Source organism: Ciconia boyciana, chromosome 3 (assembly GCF_034638445.1).
Source record: "Ciconia boyciana chromosome 3, ASM3463844v1, whole genome shotgun sequence".
Lineage (NCBI taxonomy): Eukaryota > Metazoa > Chordata > Aves > Ciconiiformes > Ciconiidae > Ciconia > Ciconia boyciana.
This window is the reverse complement of record NC_132936.1, coordinates 59,754,241-59,772,575: the sequence shown is the minus strand read 5'-3', so window position 1 is coordinate 59,772,575 and position 18,335 is coordinate 59,754,241. Positions and strand designations below refer to the sequence as shown.

Below are 18,335 nucleotides of genomic sequence, written 5' to 3'. Positions count from 1 at the left end.
ATTAATAGCAATATTCCTTATTTGGTCAGATGTAGTCTAGAAAAGCTGTAATAGTATTTTGGTTATATGCTGATTGGTTATGTACAATCTTATTAATGTAACTATCCTGGTATATTTTGGCTTTATTATATCAAAATAAAGGTGCCACATCCCAATATGCCTCAGGGCTGGGCATACACTGCAAATTTTTAATGGAGTAAGTAGTTTGGTGAAGAGTTGTGAAGCAGTGTGATCCCCAACTGACATATTACTGCCAACATAAATAGTGGATATGCACTTACATGAGCAAAATTACACATTTATCTTGACGGCTTATTTCATTTCTGCGGGAGAATTCAGTTAAACCAGGCAAAGAGCAGATTTGCTAGAATAACTACATCCACATTAATACAACCACATTAACAGAGCTTTGATACTATATCAAATGAGTTCACAATACCGTTTTTTGTGATGGAATCCAATTTGGCAGCCTAAGCACTGAATCAGATTTTGAGATTGACTCATCCCAATTTGCTGTTTTGTTGTTGTTGCATCTTCAAGCTAGAGGGCTCTTGGGACTATGACTAGTGCCCCAAAAATCTTATCATGCACATTCCAAGATCTTAGAATTTTGATCCACTGGGGTGATTAAAGGGAGGGTCCAAGTCAGCCAGCCACTAGGACTATGTTTAAATTACTCTGGCCTTTTTACTAGTTTAACTATACTAGTTAAAGATTTTAGTTCAGAAAACCAAATAATTGGGGGGGGCAGAAATAAAGCTAATAGGCATAAAGTGCAAGAAAAAAAGAGAAGATTCTAAAGACAATTTTTTTAGAAAAAAGTCATGTGCTTTATACTAAAGTGGTATCTATGAAATTTGTACTTTGTGTCCATCTCTGAGATGAAAATACTGAGATGTCATACAGAAAGTCACTGCAAAATCAGAATTAGACTCATTCACATATGTAACTCTTACCTATTACAACAGCTATGGCTCCCAGTGCCAGTCCCAGAACCAGTATTAGGGGTGTAATGAGTAGTTTTCCAGCTGAAATGCAAAATTCATTAAACAATTCAAAGTAGGCATTTTAGTTTCCCCTTTCCAACCATCCACAAATATTGCAATATCAGACTCCCAAAAGCTGGTTCATTTTTTTAATACTTCACCAGGATTCCTATTTGTAAATTCATCCTACAAATCCAGCTAGGAGCTATCACCACTCAGCCAGCTCCCTGCACACATTTCTCTCTGCCCTCTTCACCCACCCACCACAACTCTCTGAGCACAGCTCGTCTTGTACATTAACAGTTAGCTTGCATTTACTTCTGTTTCCATTCTGAAATCCCTCAGGCATCGACAGGAACGTGATAGCTATAAAGCGGCTATCATTTGGCTTCTCCGGAATCCTACTGCACAGCAACCACCCTGGAAAGATGCCAAGCAAACCAGCATCTTGGAGTGTTTAGGTTAGCTCAAGGTGATGAGACCATCTAAATATGCTTCTGCTCACTTTAAAGGGCTATGGTGAAGTACTCGTGTACAGTTGTGATTTAGGTCTAAATCAGACCACAGCCAAGTCTATTTTGGATCAACATTTAAAAGGATATGTTGCTGCTCTTACATGAGTGAGGCGGCGAGGTTGTGCAGCACACTGGCTAGAACATAAGACTAAGACCAAATAAAGCATGCTCATATTCTTTACTTCTGATGAGTTCATGATCTGTAGAAAAGCATGGAGGGAAGGCAGGGCTCCTTCTGAAACAGTGAAGCTGAAACCGATCTTTGAATCCAAGTTATCTTTCTTGCGTTGCATGCTTTCAACTGAACGGCAGAATCTCTCTGGCTGTGTGGGCTGAGCAGTTGGATCAAAGGTGTCACTCGTTTCAGTGTTTGAAAATGCAGCAGGACAAGCATTTTTACCGATACACCAGCAGTCTGATCAGGGATTTGAAATTAAGGAATTCTCTAAGTTAAGCGTGTGTTTGAAAGATCACCTCTAGAAAGGGAGGAAAAGTGAGTTCGTTACCTCTCTCTTTCCTGCCCTTCCCTCTCTCAAGTCACTTGTATCAGATTTCAGTAAATGGATTACTTCATTCAATAATGATGTAAACCTCTCCATAACCTGAGCCACTAATTTGGGCAGTCTGAAGGAAAAATGATATATTTTGGAAATATTTACAGCAGTTAAATGAATTGGTCCTTTTCATGCCATTTTGATAGCTTTTAAATTTCATAGGAGTGTTGTGGGTGGGAAACATTAATTCCTAGAATAAAAAAATTTGCAAATATTATTGGTATTGCTCTAGTTGCTAGGCATCCTAATGGTAGACCTTCTTGCGACTCCACTGTGCTACATTCTATACACACAGAAGTTGTCAAATAAATTATTCAAGTGTAGACAGGAGAAGGAATGTAGAGTGATGGAAAACCTCAAGAAAACTCCAGAAAATTAGTGACTGAAAACATTTAAAAACATTACCAGAGCCTTTAACAATTTCAAAGTAAAGCTTATAAAAGATTGTTTTAAGGTATGAACTCTCTTTACTTTATTAATAACCATGTAATTAGAATGTTAGAAAATTATGATGTTTGGTACCAAAATTATTAAAAACTTAAACCACTGAACTGGTGACTGTGAAGTACACAGAAACAGAGTCTGCAGAAAGGGCTAAGCTAGCTTTTGACTGGAGTAATTTCTTTGTGGACACAAAGAACGGTTCCTAAGCTAATTCAAATTAAGAACTTGTTTACTTACATTTTGACAAACTAACTCAGAGCTGAAATAAAGCTTGCGTGACTGTGTTTTTCCTTCTGCCTTTGAATATGAAATTATGAGTATTGTGTAGTTCCAAGATATTACAGGATAAAATGACCTTTCATCATAATGGGACAATATCTTCTTTTGGTTATCAATGCATACCTTCTAAAGGTTAAACTTTAAAAACAAAATACCTTTTCTCCTTATATATCTACCACATTTAAATCCTTTATCTTTCTTTACCTTTGTAAACTAAAATTAAGGAACAAGTTAACACAAGGTGAACCAGACTTGCGCAAGTTACCATCAGTAAGAGTACAAACAGCAGCAATCACTGCAAAGCAGCAGCTATGTACCTTTTACTCCAATCATTTTTATCAGCATTGTATGAAACAATTATAAAATGCTCCATGTTACACATCTGAATTGAACATTACTTTGTATCCAATTCCAGTTTGACACACATTGTTTGTCGTAGTGTGAAGGATTACAAGGCTCTTAATCAGAAGGAATCGTGACACACACCAAGAAATGCTGCTGAGACCAAGATGTTTATGCAGGCACTAAACTTCCTAAAGATCCACTGTCCTATGTCTGTTAGCTCCGAGACTGCTAGCAGAGAGCCCAAATGTAAAACTTGCCTCAGAGCGGAATAAAATCTTGGGTCATTAGCCCATGCGGTGAACTCAGCAGTAGGTTATGATAGCCAGTTTGGTAATGTTCAAAGCTAGTTTTTATGGATAACTTAAAAAGAAATGGTTGTAAATAGAACAGACCTAAAAAGGGAACCTTTTTGCAATTCTACTCAAATTAATGGTAAACAATTTCTCTACTGGGTTACTCAGCATGAAGATTTAGACATCTGTGGTAATCTAATAACTGTATTTGCAGGTGTCTCGGGGGTTGCATTACTTGCGATATAGAGAATAATGTTCTTCTGCAAAATGAGGAAACGTTTAGGGAAATAGGAGGGAATATTTTTCCCTTGCATAACTTCAGGTTTGGTTGTGGGTTTTAGGGTAGTATATACAAACCCCCATAAATCCTTAGAGAATTCTTTGCCATGTAAAAAATTAATATACTAGTTTTAGAAAACAAATTTAATAACTAGCATATAAGAAATAAAAAGTTTTGTCTTCCAAGTCTAAATATCATTACATGTTTAGGCAACAGAGCCACTAAAAGTATCTACTTACAAATCAAACCAGTCACGTCTCTGTAGATTTAAGTTCTAATACAACTTTGCATCTGTTTTTAAAAGAGTCCTATCAAGTGTATATAGGAGACTTCTTACAAATCAGACCGACTTAAATTATAAAGTTGCTAATGAAGGTTGGATCCTAGAAATGCATTCTTCCTTCTGCAGTGCTCAAAGCCATGCATGCATGAAGTGAATCTTGCACTCTGTCTTGGAACAGGAGTGTGTGTCAGTCAGATCTGAGAACAGGCTGCTTTCAGAACCTTATTTGAAATGCTGTTTACCATGCAAAAAACTTAATTTGCTTTAATAACACCATTACATGTTGTGTCCTGTTACATACCCATGAAGTACCTAGCAATTGATTTTGGATATAATTCACCCAACTGAATTCAGGTGGTACTTAAGTGGCATCTTAAGTACATCTAAGACAGCTGAACATGTTTTTCCTTTCTGTGCAATTCATCACTAACTCCAGTTATAACCAAACATCCTGCCTTAAAGAACTTAGCCAAATAATTACTATGAGAATGAAATCTCTAAGTCCACTGGGACTGAAGGATAAAAGCAATTTCACCTTACTGTACTGGTCACAGACAAAGTTTCTCTAAAAATATGCTGGCTAAAGAGGGGAGAGAAATGTCATCAAATTCAGAGACCACTTCTGCTCCCAGTTTATTTTCTTCTCCCTGTGATTTCTATGACCTTTACAAAACCATTGTTTTATGAAGAAAAGTATGTTTTAATTTATGCTGCCATAAATGCTTTTCCCTTGTTTTTATTACAGAACAGTTTGTGATTGTAGGCACAAACATTTGCTTCTCAACAGAAACCATGATAGCATGGCCAGCCTGCCATGAAGTGTTCTCTCCTTTCTACACACCCCACCCACCCAGATTTGGTAGAAACAAGCCAAAGAACCTTCACTACAAAATCACCACATTTGCTTAAGTAAGTGTTTCCTCTCCATAGCAAGAGAATAAAATAAAAAGTCATAGAAGAAAACGTATCTAGCAACACCTCACCACTCTCCCACTGACAGCCAAGGTAATGTCCTCTTAATTTCCACTACTTAGCTAAGTAGCAGAGGCATTTTACTACAGGAAACCCAACCTTTATTTCTTGCTACATGTTACTTAAATTTAGACACTACGCTTCTAATGGCCTACTTCTCTGCTACCATCTCCTCTTTCTAACGTCTTCTGCTGACTCTCAGAATGTACAGTAACACCTGCTGATGATAATGCTCCACTCTTGCCTGGTAAAGCCTTAATGTATTTACATTTACAGTTCTAGCTACCAGGACATCTCTGAGCCTAGGCATAATACCTAACCGGCATTAAACATTTCTTGATTTTCAAGTTGATCTTAAATGATTATGACTAGGAAGCTTCAGTTCAACACAAAGAAACAAAAAAACCAAAAAATATTAAAGATCATGACAAAGAATCTGATGGATGGTCTATAAAAGAAAGATACAAGAGGGTTAGGAAGCTGTTCATATTTACTCAATTTTACGATAAAAGAAGTAACCAATGAAATTATCAGCAATCTATTAAAAAAAACAAATCACACAAACACACAACAGAAGGATGAAAGTACTTTCTCTACACAACATAGTGAAATCTACATAGTGAAATCCTACAGCCTCTACCAAAGATAATGTGGAAGCCAAAACTACAAATAATTTAAGAATTGTATAAATTGGTGAAGGATACATCTATTGATAGTTATTAAGCAAAGGTTCAGATACAAACCTTAACTAAGGAAGTGTCTAAAACAACGATTACTGGAAATACACAGTGAGTGAGATCTTATTTCTAACTGACCACTGTTGGGGACAAACTCACTATGCAGACCTTTACACTTGGCAAGTAATTTGGGATTTTTTAATTATTTTTTTTACTTCCCCTCCCCAATTTTACATTTGCCCAATTTGCACAGATCAATTCTACTGAAGTTGTACAAGGATAGCAGATCCTGTCAAATTTCCACCATTCAGGATGGCAGAATCCACAAACTGAACTGACACTGTATCACCATTTGGGATTATTGTCTCGAAAGAAAAATGTCAGGAGATAGAACCTTACAACAACATAATGCCTTCTTAAAAAAGTGGGTGTGCGCCCACATGTGTGACTGTGTGGAAAAAAAATTTAAAATAAATAAATAAATCAATCAAGACTGGCTCACATATACCAATCATAGCCAAAATCTAATCCAATGGAGGAAGAGCCTGAATCCTGATCTGATTTAAATTGTCTAAACTTTTATTTTTTATATTTTCAAGCGTGAATTCTGTTAGGGGTCTGGAGTGTTTCGGTAGTTATTCATACATTGTATTAGGATCAACATTAAGATGTAGAGCTGTAGAGATGACTGAGGGATTTAGCATCACGGGTATCAATGAACAATTCTTTGAATCATTGTTAACTTGGGTGTTAAGCTATTGTAAAAATGAGGGCAATTACTACATGTGCTGGCAGGTTCAGCTAGCTTGGTCTCTATTCAAATGATGACCATTCCTGTAGAAAACAACACTGTATGACAGAGGTAGTCCTGGAGAGAAATTTTTAACAGAAAACCGTATGAGACATTTAAACTGAGGCCTTAAGCTTTGCTAATCTTTCTTGGTTTACACTAATTAAGGCAAACCACAAGTAAACTTGCAAAGAGGAAATGAAAGTTAAATATCTTATACCTTCTCTATGCATGTTTTTATAAATATGAACATATACATCTTCACCACTGAACTTTAATTGATATATGCACTTCTGCATTTCTTTACTGCCTCCAAGTCAGTTTCCAAATAAACTAATTTTCTTTCTTACTAGTAAAAGCTGTTTCTTTTAAAAAGGAAAAGGTTGTGCATTATTGTGCTTTACTGTTTCCTAAAAAAAAAAACCTAACAGAGAAAATAGAAAATAATAGTAGTTATGCACATGTAGGGTGCATGCACCTGTATTTCGGTCTTTGTATGCAGCATTAAAACATGCCAACTGCACATTCAGATACCCTTCATGTAAACCATTGCAAAAATTAAGACAATAATAATGCTGGTTTTGGAAGATCTATGTTTTGATAAGAAACACTTATTTTATATTTGTATATCAATTGTACACAGAAAGTTTAATCTTGGAATAACGTTACCCATGATTCTGCATGTGAGCAGCACAGAATTGGTAACATCTCTCAGCACAATCCCTTGCTATCACAGATACTAATTACACCAAATGTACCACGTTCCATTTTAAAAAAGCTTACATTGTTTGCCATTGTGGCTTTTACTGAAAGCTCTTCCGAAACCTTACTTTGAAACGGCCCTTGAAATTTAAGCTTAAATTTATTCATGAACAATTTATACCCATGTGCTCTAGTGCGAGCATTGTCTTTAATCTAGACTAGATCTTCTCATGGGCTGGAATTTATCTCTACAAAACGGATCAGAGTAGGCACATCCAATAATTCTGAATTTTTATTCACTTTCGTATTTATTTCTGTATCTTTAATTCACCTCTCTCAAAGTTTGTTCTAAACCCTTGCAAGTTCCTGAGGTCAAACTAATGGGCCTGGATGACTTATTGCCATTTGTTAAACAAGCATTCCAGGTTTGCGAGTCTCCCACAACTTTGCAGATCAGCAAGATCGGCATTCTTATTACCAGGCCTATGAGTCTGTGTACCAACTCTTGTGTTGCTCTAAAATGGAAATCACCTAGTTTTCTTACTGGAACATGTTTGGCTCAGGAGTATTATTTTCACCACAGGTCTGCTGACTGCTACTTCCACTCGTTCAGTCTCTTACCTTTACCTCTACATTCAACACCACCAGTTGATAAGCTCAAAGCATTTCCTCATCCTAGGCAAATTCCAAGTCATCTACTACTTCTATGCCTTTATTCAAAGTACCAAAGGTCCTATTTTCCTTAATAGGTCCCCAGTTTTTGACACCCAATACAACCATTTCCTATAATGTTATAGATAGCTTTACATGCTGTAAACTCACTACAATGACTGAAGTTAATGCATATGCAAGATATAAGGTAATAATCTACTTTGTTATCTATTTTTCTTGTGTTTCTATAAGTTGAGACAGGTATACACCTGGTTCAAAAGCAAATTAGAAGTGCCACTTTTTTATTTTAAATAAAAAGAAAAGTCAAGCTTTTGGCATAATATTCCTGTGAGATAAATTACTGTATATAGTTGTATTTTGTTTTAAGCTGGATTTTATCTGAACCAAAGCTAACGGTTAAAAGGTAAGTGTCCTGTTTAAATGGGCTAACCTGAGTAGTCTGGTTTTTCAAAAGCAGGTCAGGTTCAAATCCAAACAATGCTTTATTCAAACAAATCCTTGACACAGAGTTTCATTTAAAAAAAGGTTCCTGCTCTGATCCATTTCTCCTATATGCTTTTAGAATAACCATCGCAGCCAGCAACATGCATATTGATGGTATTTTTCCAGTTTGTTTACATATTATGAAAAAGGGTTAGGAAACAGAAGCTATCAGAAGAGGACACAATACTTATTCATACACAGTCCAGGGACTGCAAATGCTGTCTATTTAAATATATTTAATAAACCACCTTTTACAGAACGAAACAACAGGCTGCCCATCTGATACTTTAAACCAACAGTATTTATTTCACTGTTATTGGCCCCCCCCTACCCAATCACCTCATTGTGCAGCTCTCCATAAGGAACATTTATCCACTCACCACAGACAGAGCCTCGCACTAATCTCCTTAAATGTGGTCTCTCGGGGAGGTAGCGGTATTTGCATCCAAAGATACTGAGGTTTGAGGTGTGATCTCCAAAGAACCGGAGCTGGCGGTATCTCTCCCCACAACGGTAACAGAAATTAGTGTTACACTGTGAACAGGTCATGTGGTCACACCCTTCTGTTCTCTGGATGTGGATCTGTATGAGCAGAAAAAAAAAATTATTTTTTTTTTCCGCCTCCCTAAGCACAGGAAAGTAGACACTACTCCGTGCAGTCCATGCGTCAGATGAAAAGACACCGCAAGCATCCGCCTGCTTAACTCAGCATTTGCATTAATTAATATTGCAGCTGTCCTAAGACAATAATGGTTTTCGAATGCATGTTTCAGAGCATCAAACGTGAGTTATAGTTGTTTCCAAATTTCCACACATAATTTTCTATATAATCCTCCTTCTTTGTTTAAACACTCTTTGTATCAGATGAGAATCTGAGTGATCTTTGCCCTTACTGAAAACTTGTTTTTATTACTGAAGTAGACACATTAGCACCAAACTTTATTAAAAATAAAAGCAGCACAGTAAATATAGTTATGAACTCAGTTTGACCCCTCCACCAGTGGGTTTCCCTCTTATCCCACCTGTGGCTCCACTCCCTTTCCCATTACCATCACAAATTGATTTGGCATTTTGTAATAAACACCAGAAAGGCTCTGCTGTTAGAGCGGATTATTTGAAAAGTATGGGATTTTTTTTTTTTTTTTTAAAAAAGAAAGATTCCACAAACCGTATAAAAGAATTACACTGAGCTTTCATAATGCCCACAGTACAGCATGAAGCTGGGCTGCCTAAGTTCTACATCCATCTTTCTGCTGATTGTCTGCATAAACAGCTCCGTTCCTGTACCTCCATGTACTCTTCTGCAAAACTGGTACATTTACCTACTTTGCATAGATTTGGTAAGGCTTCAGTTTTAGTTAATAGTTCTGAGAGTCTTAAGAGAGAGGGTAGTTCTGGGGCTGAGTATTTCACTAAATCAACTATGATTACACAGCTACTTCTGAATCTTGCCAACTAAAAACATAGCTAACGGGGTGGTAAACACACACTTTTCCTAGCTCACAAAATTGCTGAAGACCTCCCTGCCCCGAGACCATGCTCCACAGTGGAATGGCAGATAAAATTACCTAATAATTGAGGTTGGAAGTGACTCTTGGAGGTCATCTATTTTAACCCCTAGCTCCAAGCTGGGCTAACTTCAAAGTCAGATCAGATTGCTCCAGGCCTCATCCCACTCGATTTGAAAAATTTCCAAGTATGGGTATGTCACAGTCTCTTTGAGCAACCTGTCCCATGCTTCACCACCCTCCCTGGGAATATTTTTTTTCCATTACATCCAATTGGAATTTTATTTGTTGAAACTTGCAACAGATGAATGAATGCTTCCTGAAATTCTTATCCATATCTACATGTATTTATTTTGCAGGGAGGTACAGGTAAAGACAAGGCATCACCCACCACTCAGTGGCCCTGCAAGCACCAGAGACGCTGAAAGCTCACGTACAACTGAAGCCTCTCACCTCAAGAGAGGCTTGTGACTCCTGGGGTATCCAGCATTCTTGAGAGGGTCAAGTGTGTTTGTTCTCTGGTGCTGATCCAGGTCCATCTGGGGTCTGAGAAATCTCGCTCACCTGAACAGCTACTGAAACTGGCACTTCATACATGTAACAAAGTGATGTTTTCCACCAGCAATACTTCTGGTAAAAGATTCCAGGGCAGAGGTAGTTAACAGTAGTTCCAGGTACACCTGCCAACATCTCTGTGCCAACAGTAGTGATCTCAGAATTCATATTTCTGCACTTTCAAGTGCTTCTTTTACACGTAAGAGGGGAAAGACGTTCACAAAGAGAGGACTGGGCTATAAAACATTACTTTCTAGTGGGCAAGTATTCTAGTGGACTTGCATTCATCCCATAGAAAGGATGCAAATACACTGACCAAGCAATTATCCCCCCTCTACCCTGAGGAAGCCTGCTGTATCACAGGTGCCCTGTCTTCCAGAACCACCTGAAAAAATACCATTGCTGAATGAGCTTTATAAGCCACTTGACTTCAAAACTTTCACATTTAAGCACTGACTGCAAGCGAAGTGGAAAGAAAAGTCTACCCAATATTGTACCAACTTAAGCATAACTTCTGAAGTAATACACTATTTTCTTCTAAAAGGGATATTGTCAGTTTGACTTTTGCTTTTACTTTTCAGGTTTTATATGAAAAAATGTTGACCCTACTCATGGAGCCATAGTTTATTTAATTTAATTCCTAAGATATTAACTTGAACTGAAATTAAGGAATTTTAGTAGTAACCTAATGTATTTTAACAAATTAACTTTAAAATATAATTCTGATTAGTTTTTCAGGGGACTGAAATTAAGACAGCAACTGTAGAGAATTTTGTAACTTTAGAGGTATCTTTCCTTATCTGCTGATTCAGTGGCATATCTCCAACTTAAAAATGTAAATAAGGGAATTAGATCTTATGACACTAATAAGAATTAACTGGTTGTTTTCTTTTCTTTTGAATCAAGACTGTTGAATTCTCCTTTCTCTTCTCCAACTTACCAACCCAATCTATTAAGTTACCATCCATCCATGAAAATCTGTACAAGCCTGGAGCCTATAAAAATCCTAGATGCAAACCAAAACTACTTCAAATTTCAAAAATAAATTAATTTTCTTTGGTAGTAAGAACTTCCAGGAGCTGCTGGCAATAGCTAGCAATAGCTAGCTGGCAATACATTCTACCATCAATACCTTTCAGAAGTACCCACCTCTTAGACACTGCCTGCCATCCTTCTACCCATGCTTTCCCAGAAGCATCCCAGCTCCAGTTAGGCAGGCACCACTCCTAAATCACGTCTGAACCTACTTATTTCTGCTCTAAATCCTCCAGGCATACTGTCCAGAAAGAAGTTGATACAGGATTTATTTTCTTACAGACAGATATTGCAATTGCATATACTTTATCTTTGCTTCTTCAAAAAGTAAAGTATTAAAAAAATTTTAGTGAATACTTATCTGCATCTATATAACTGTCTTCAAAAGCTGCAAATCTGGAACAACTGGTTGTACTTGCCTATATTTTTTGTTGCAAAAACTTTCCCTTTTTTAGTGAGGGGAGACTTCATTAAAAAAATAAAATAAAAAAACCAAACAACCTTAGATGTGGGGCTTGTACTCCCTATCACATGCACACAGACTGACAATGCCAGATGAACTTTGTATGATTCGGTCAGGCTGCTTTCGAGCCCAAGACATGACATCTCACCAGATCAACTTCAGCTTTGGTTCACATGGACATGCCTCCCTCCCCTCAGGATAATCCACTGACAGATATGGATTACAAATCTATAGGTTGGGAAAGCAATCACCGATGGGTCAGATATCACACAAGTGTTCCTGCTCCGTTGGCAATACCGCGGCACGCAGCAGGCAGCCGGGGGAATGCACGGGGCCGGGAATGCGGCTCGCTATAGTTAGCTGCGGCTGTGCGGGGTTCGGTGCCCTGTAACTGCAGGCTCCTCAGCAGCACAGTGGGGTGGAGGAGGCAAGGTGAGAGGACGACGACTGCAAGCCCAGTTTCTGCCTCCAAGCATTCAGTCAGCGCTACTGGCTTCATCCTGCACCCAGAGCCTGCTCCAACCCAAAGATGTACCCTCACCTTACGGGGAAAGGTTTAGTTATTCATAAACCCAAGAATGGCCCCCAGAACAAAAAGGGTAAAAATTACACACCAATGGCAAAGTACACAGAGCTCAGACTCTTAAGGGAACAACAGTGGCTATTTCAGACCCTCACTGTAGCCCCTCTGCATGTTACATGCCCTCTCACAGATATCTTCCAGGGAAATCACTTCCAAGAGATCTGAGGATGAGAGTAGCCACTTCTCCTCCACTCCTTCTGAAGAAAACCTGGTGCACAGCTTTATCCCTTCATATACAAGCAAGGACCCTCCTTCCTCCAGAGGATGAGAAAATTTGCAGAGCACCTTCAAAAACTATGCCCCAAATTATTTGATAACGCTCATATTAATCAGAACAGTGAATCCACAGATAGTAAGTACATATTCCTTGATTTGCATTGACATCCTTGTTTACTTAAATTTCTGCTGCTGTTTGAAGCTAAGCTAGAGCCTCTGTTTGGTGTTCCATCAGACAGTGGTGTTTTTGAAATCTGTGGTAAGATAACACCAATATGAAGTACTTCCTTGGTTTGCTGTACTGTAAAAACACTTGTGGAAAGAAAGGCATTTTGCTGCAAACATGTTGCTGCAAGAAATTGTAAAAAATAAAACCCTAAAACATTAGTGGGAAAGACAAATAAGGTTATAGATTTTATGAAAAGGCATCTAATAACATGTATCAAATTTGCACTCATTAGCCAGCTCCCTCTAGAACAAGACCAGCACTTTTTCGACAAGTCTTGCTGAGAAAAACGGTCTATGCTGAGTTTCTCAAAATAGTGTATAATAAATTTGGAAAAGGCTCTATTAAAAACAAAAAATATGTCAAAATTAATTTAAGATCTATTTTTTAAAAAAGTAGCATTTTGGAATATTTCCATACTGATATGTAGTCACAAAATGAATCCACAATTATGTATTTTGACAGTGTGTAACATTTTTATTTGCTTAGGTAAGCATATCTTAGAGAGACCAGGTAACTATGAGCTATTTCTATTAGGTACACTAAAGCTGTGTGCACCTACAGGAAAAAGGAATCAAGTTTAAGCTTATTTAACAGTGCCTGCTAGTATTCACATTACAAAGGATTATGTTCTTTCAAAGCACTCATGAAAACCACCGAAAAACTTGTGAATACTTGCCTAAGGATCTGCCTATATACACACACCATGAGAGTGCTCCTGTTTTCTCACCTGCATGTCCAGACAAGATAATAATTGTGCATTCTACTTCACTGTGGTACAGCTACTTAAAGAAAGAGTCTGTGTGTATATATAATTATCTCCAGGAGATATCTGTAAAGTATGGTCACAGTGTACACTGTAATCAGTATCACACTTTAGAAGTTACCAGTAATTTTACAAGTTATCTCAGTAAAGAAATTCTACCTCTACTGAAGCTTCTACCTTTTTGATTTCTGTTAGCTTCCGTTTTAGCATAAAGATTAAATACTAATATCTTGACAGTTACAATTTATTCTTGACTTTTCCTCAATCTGTCAATTTGGGCTGCTGCAAATTTTTAACCAAACCATGAAAGAGGTTCTTTAAATAGAATATATGCACATAGCAACATTAAATATGTTGTCACCTGAAACATTGCCTATGTGGATCTGGAACAAGGATAAATCAAATAGTATGTTACCAACTCTGTTTTCTCTGTCACTCTTTTCTCTGTTTTATTCGGAAATATGAGTCATCTGATTCAATGTTAGTTTATATAGGGGTTTTGGGGGAATGGCTGGAGAGAGAGGCAGAGAAAGTATTAGCTCCAGTCCCCTGACCCCAAATTGGTAACTGTTGGTATGTTTATCCCCATGTGCCCAGACATCTATTCATGCTGTGATGAAGATGAAGAAGGCTGCATAAAATGTGTTTTTTATAACTACTCAATAACGTATTAAGGAGAAAAAAACCAAAACACCAAAAAACAAACAAACAAAAAACCCCCAAAACCAGTACCACTAATAACCACTGGCTAAGTGGTTCTTTTGATTACTTGCTGGTTATAGATTTGATTTAAAAATAAACAAACAATGTGTTGATATAAATATTTTGGAGGTTGTAGGCAAGAACAACTTTTTTCACCTCTGCAGAAAAATATCAGGAGCAGGGGTAGCGATACAGTTTATGAAAAGGTTGAACTCCCTCTTCGATATTCACTTATAATACCACATTACCAGAAAGGACTTGCTAACACAGGTTCTTTTTCTGTGCTAGTTTTGTTAACTTTCCATACTGCCTCCCACCATGGAGGAGGTTTTATTTTCTTTTGATTATGAAAAGAAACCTGAAGTCTTTTTGGAATTAATAGCCAAACTCATGCAACTTCAGGCTTCAAAATTAGTGACTTAACCTGCATAAGTTTCAAGCGTCCAGACTTTTCTTTTGAAGATGGTGAAAACCATCACTGGGCATTTTAAATTTAAAACTTATTAACGATAAACACTGTAGGCTTAGCAGTTTTATTTCCTTTCTCTTTCCAGCTAGCAGCCCTCTTTCCCCTGTTTTTCCACATTCATACTTTTTTGCTTGGTGCATTTTATTCTTTTTTTTGGACAACTTATTTCAATAGTTACATCATTCGCATTGTCATAAAATCTGAGTCTGGACACAAGTCAAAGAGTTAAAAACCAAAACAGCTACTTCTTCCCACTCCAAAAGGAACAAAGTTTCTAAGAGGATTTTACTGTAAGACTTCCCAGAAAGTGAACATTTTTAGAACTGGCTCAAACCTATCAAGTCTTACCAAATGGCAAGCTGTTAAAACTCTGTTCATGTGTCACGTGTGTGCAGGAGGAAGGGTAAACGACCAACTGCTGATTTCAGAGCTTTCTGAATTTTGCCTAGTGTTTCCAAATCTTTCAATTTCAAGCTATGGCATCACAAGACCAAAATAAGACATTCAGTAAACTGATAAACATTCTCTTATTTGCACAGGGTAAGGCTCAAAGTGTGACAAAAGTATACTTCGGACTTTTAGAAGTAAATCTTCCCATTCAATATTTGTTTCCTACCAAATGTTCCAGTTTCCTTACTTGGTCCTCTCCATGAAATAGATGTAGAGCAATAAATAGGTTCAGGTTAGGCACTCCTTCAAAAAGAGGGACAGACTCCCACCATCATAGTGCTCGCAAGGTTTTGACTGACTACTCTGTCAGTAGCTGGAGATAAGTGCTGTGAAAAAAATAGTGAACAAACATAATGGCCACCTTTGTTTAAGGCCAGCTGGGGCAGGGGTGTGCAGGGCTGTTGCATCCCATTTGAGTAGTGGGAAATATTTCCTATCCTGGAAGGGATTAATGATGTTTTTAGGGCATGGGAGTGCACTTCAGTCTATTGAAAATTAAACTAATTTATGAGAAAGGCTTGTGAAGAATTGACATTTAATCCTAAAACCCCTCTGTTTTTGCCAAATCTTAAAGTCTCCCTTACTTAACTTGTTGATAGAGTACTTTCTGCCTTACTCAAACTCAATTCACCCAAGCTCTTTGGAAAACCTGACAAAGGGCACCATATTTCTTTAAAGCTTTACATTTCTTTACAGCTTTAATGCTTTATTTTAGGAAAAATTGGTACTGTAACACACATTAATTATAAGCATACGTTAAAGCCTCCTCTTAGGATTTCCCTAACGTTTCTTTTACGTGCAGAGATTCTGCAGAATCAGTGCGGGAACCAGCAAGTAAATACATCTGACCTGTTTTTCTCAATGGGTCATCGACAAGAATCTGCACAGCAAGCATGAATTCCATTTCCAATGCCGAGCAGAAGGTACAAATATTTACTTTAAATACATATTTAAATGGTTTGAAGCCACTACCTGCAAGCCAAGGGAGAGCAGCTCACCTTGCATTTTGGACACTTCTGGGCATTCCTCTGCCCGTGTTCGATTTCGTTGGCCCAGTGACGCAACAGCTTGTCTCCCTTCTTGTATTCTTTGCAGTTAACGCCTTCATGCCAGGGAGAGTGGCACTTGAAACACCAGACAAATTGGCAAGATGGACACTGGATCTGTATAAATGAGAAAACACCACATGTCTGCAAGCTGGGCGCTGACCCAACTGGAAAGCCTGCTTTAAAACCACTGCTCTTCAATGAAGAGAGTAGCTGCCCAGTAAAGGTCTAACACCTTTTGAAATGTCTGTTTTAAAAACACAAGAAGTTGTGGAAGCTAACTTGTTCTTTTTCTTTTTTAAAAGAGAGAAAATACAGAACTAATTGCTAAAGCCAAGAAAGGCCCCAGTCAAACAAAGCACAAGTAGCTTAGTTTAAGCATAGGAACTGCTGCCTGAATTCACCATGTGGCTCAAATGCCAAAAGGCGAAATCCGGGAAGCTTATTCAATTGCCTCCAATATGTGCATGAGATCACCTAAAAATTAGCAGCCAGTTTTCAGTGCAGTGGATCTCAGTCTTCTAGTTATAAACTTCACTGCCAAGGCTATCACCAGGGAGTAGCTGGTCTTCTGAAGGGGCTCTACAGAGCACAGAATGGGTTATGAAGCGTCTATTAGAAATGGTCCTGCTAAAAAGGGGGCCAAGAGCAAGGATCTCAACCAAAGGCCACAACTACCACGTGGAAGTCGGGCACCTCCGTTTGCTCTTGATTGCATAAGGGTGAGCTGAGGCTGTGCCAAACAGCCCGCTTGCTACAGACCACACCTAACGGCAAAAACCACAAGCCAAGCTCCTTAAATTGAGAAAGGATCTATTCTTCCCACTCCCTGGCTTTTAAATCATTGTGTCAAACAGGTACCATCGCCATCATCATGTCTTCCTCCAGAGCCTGGCTATTTTTTTGAAAAAAGCTACGGCAGCTGCTGTGTTTGTAGAAGTAATAAATAGAGGCACATTGCAGGTGCTTATCTGATGAAAGACAGTCCTCCTACCTGGATCATGACTAAGGAAAGCAAGAACTAGCAGCCGCATTAGACACAGGCACATCTAGGCTCCTGCAACATCTTCACTTCTGCTGCGCTTGGCTGCAAAACGTCTCAGCCGAAAGACGGGAAGGCACATCTCTCAAGTGACTGCTGAGCCCTGTCCACCAGCTCCAGTTGCAGCCCACGCCTGGCACTGCCCTGGCTTTGTACCAGTGGATGGACAGGACTGAGGAATTCAATCAGACAAAAAAAGGCTTTTTGTTTGTATCTGTGTCCAGACCTGGTTCACAACTGAACTACAGACGTTTCTGTGCTGGCCATGCATGGTGTGGAGGTGCTGTTCAGGAAACTACTTCCTAGGGTGTACTCACATGTGAGGCCCCCAAAACGTATTTCCAAAGTCCTCACTCCCACCAGTTGCCATGCCCTCTGCTCAGACACACTGACTGGTGGTGCTGCCTCAGCTCCAGTCAGAGTCCAAAGCAGGCCCTCTGATCTCCCCTAAGTATTTTGCTGGGGGGCAGCCAAAAATTATTTCTATGTGCAATTCCTCCATCCATCACTATCAGCATGCTAATACAAAGCTGATCTGGTCTCTGATGCATGACTGAGAAATGATGCTGTCTGCTACCCTTAATACTATTTCCTAGAGTTCTACAGACAGAGATAGCATTTAGGTTTTTTGTCTTTAATGGCTCACATTAAAAACCTAATTGACATAACGGCTCAAGCTGAGCATTTTTATGACCCTAGCTGACCCATTTTTCAGTGGTTGTCTTTAAAACTTCACCTGTAGAAAGCAAATATTTTTCTACACTGCAGCCGTGTCTAACAGTCATAGCTTCATTTCTATACAGTGATGTACCTCTGTCTGTGCAGCACTGTTTAACCAAGTACTTTACCTTTAATGGTGGGCTATATGATGTGCTGCTCAATGCATCACTTCAGCGTACCTCTTTATGCCGATCGACATCTATAGATCGGCAAGTGCAAGAATGGGAGTTAATGATCAAGAGAATTAATAATTTTTTCACTTCCCATAAGACAGCATTT

General features: G+C 38.4%; 1 protein-coding gene across 1 annotated transcript in view; it reads right to left on the bottom strand.

Annotated features, from left to right (window-relative positions):
- Nucleotides 1–18,335, bottom strand: part of RNF217 (ring finger protein 217) — a 68,552-nt gene that overhangs the window by 9,329 nt on the left and 40,888 nt on the right. The window contains exons 3-5 of the mRNA XM_072855781.1: nucleotides 16,247–16,411; nucleotides 8,656–8,857; nucleotides 957–1,028 (exon numbers count right to left, since the gene is read on the bottom strand). Of these exons, the coding sequence (XP_072711882.1) occupies nucleotides 957–1,028; nucleotides 8,656–8,857; nucleotides 16,247–16,411 (439 nt within the window). The remainder of the gene's footprint in view (nucleotides 1–956; nucleotides 1,029–8,655; nucleotides 8,858–16,246; nucleotides 16,412–18,335) is intronic.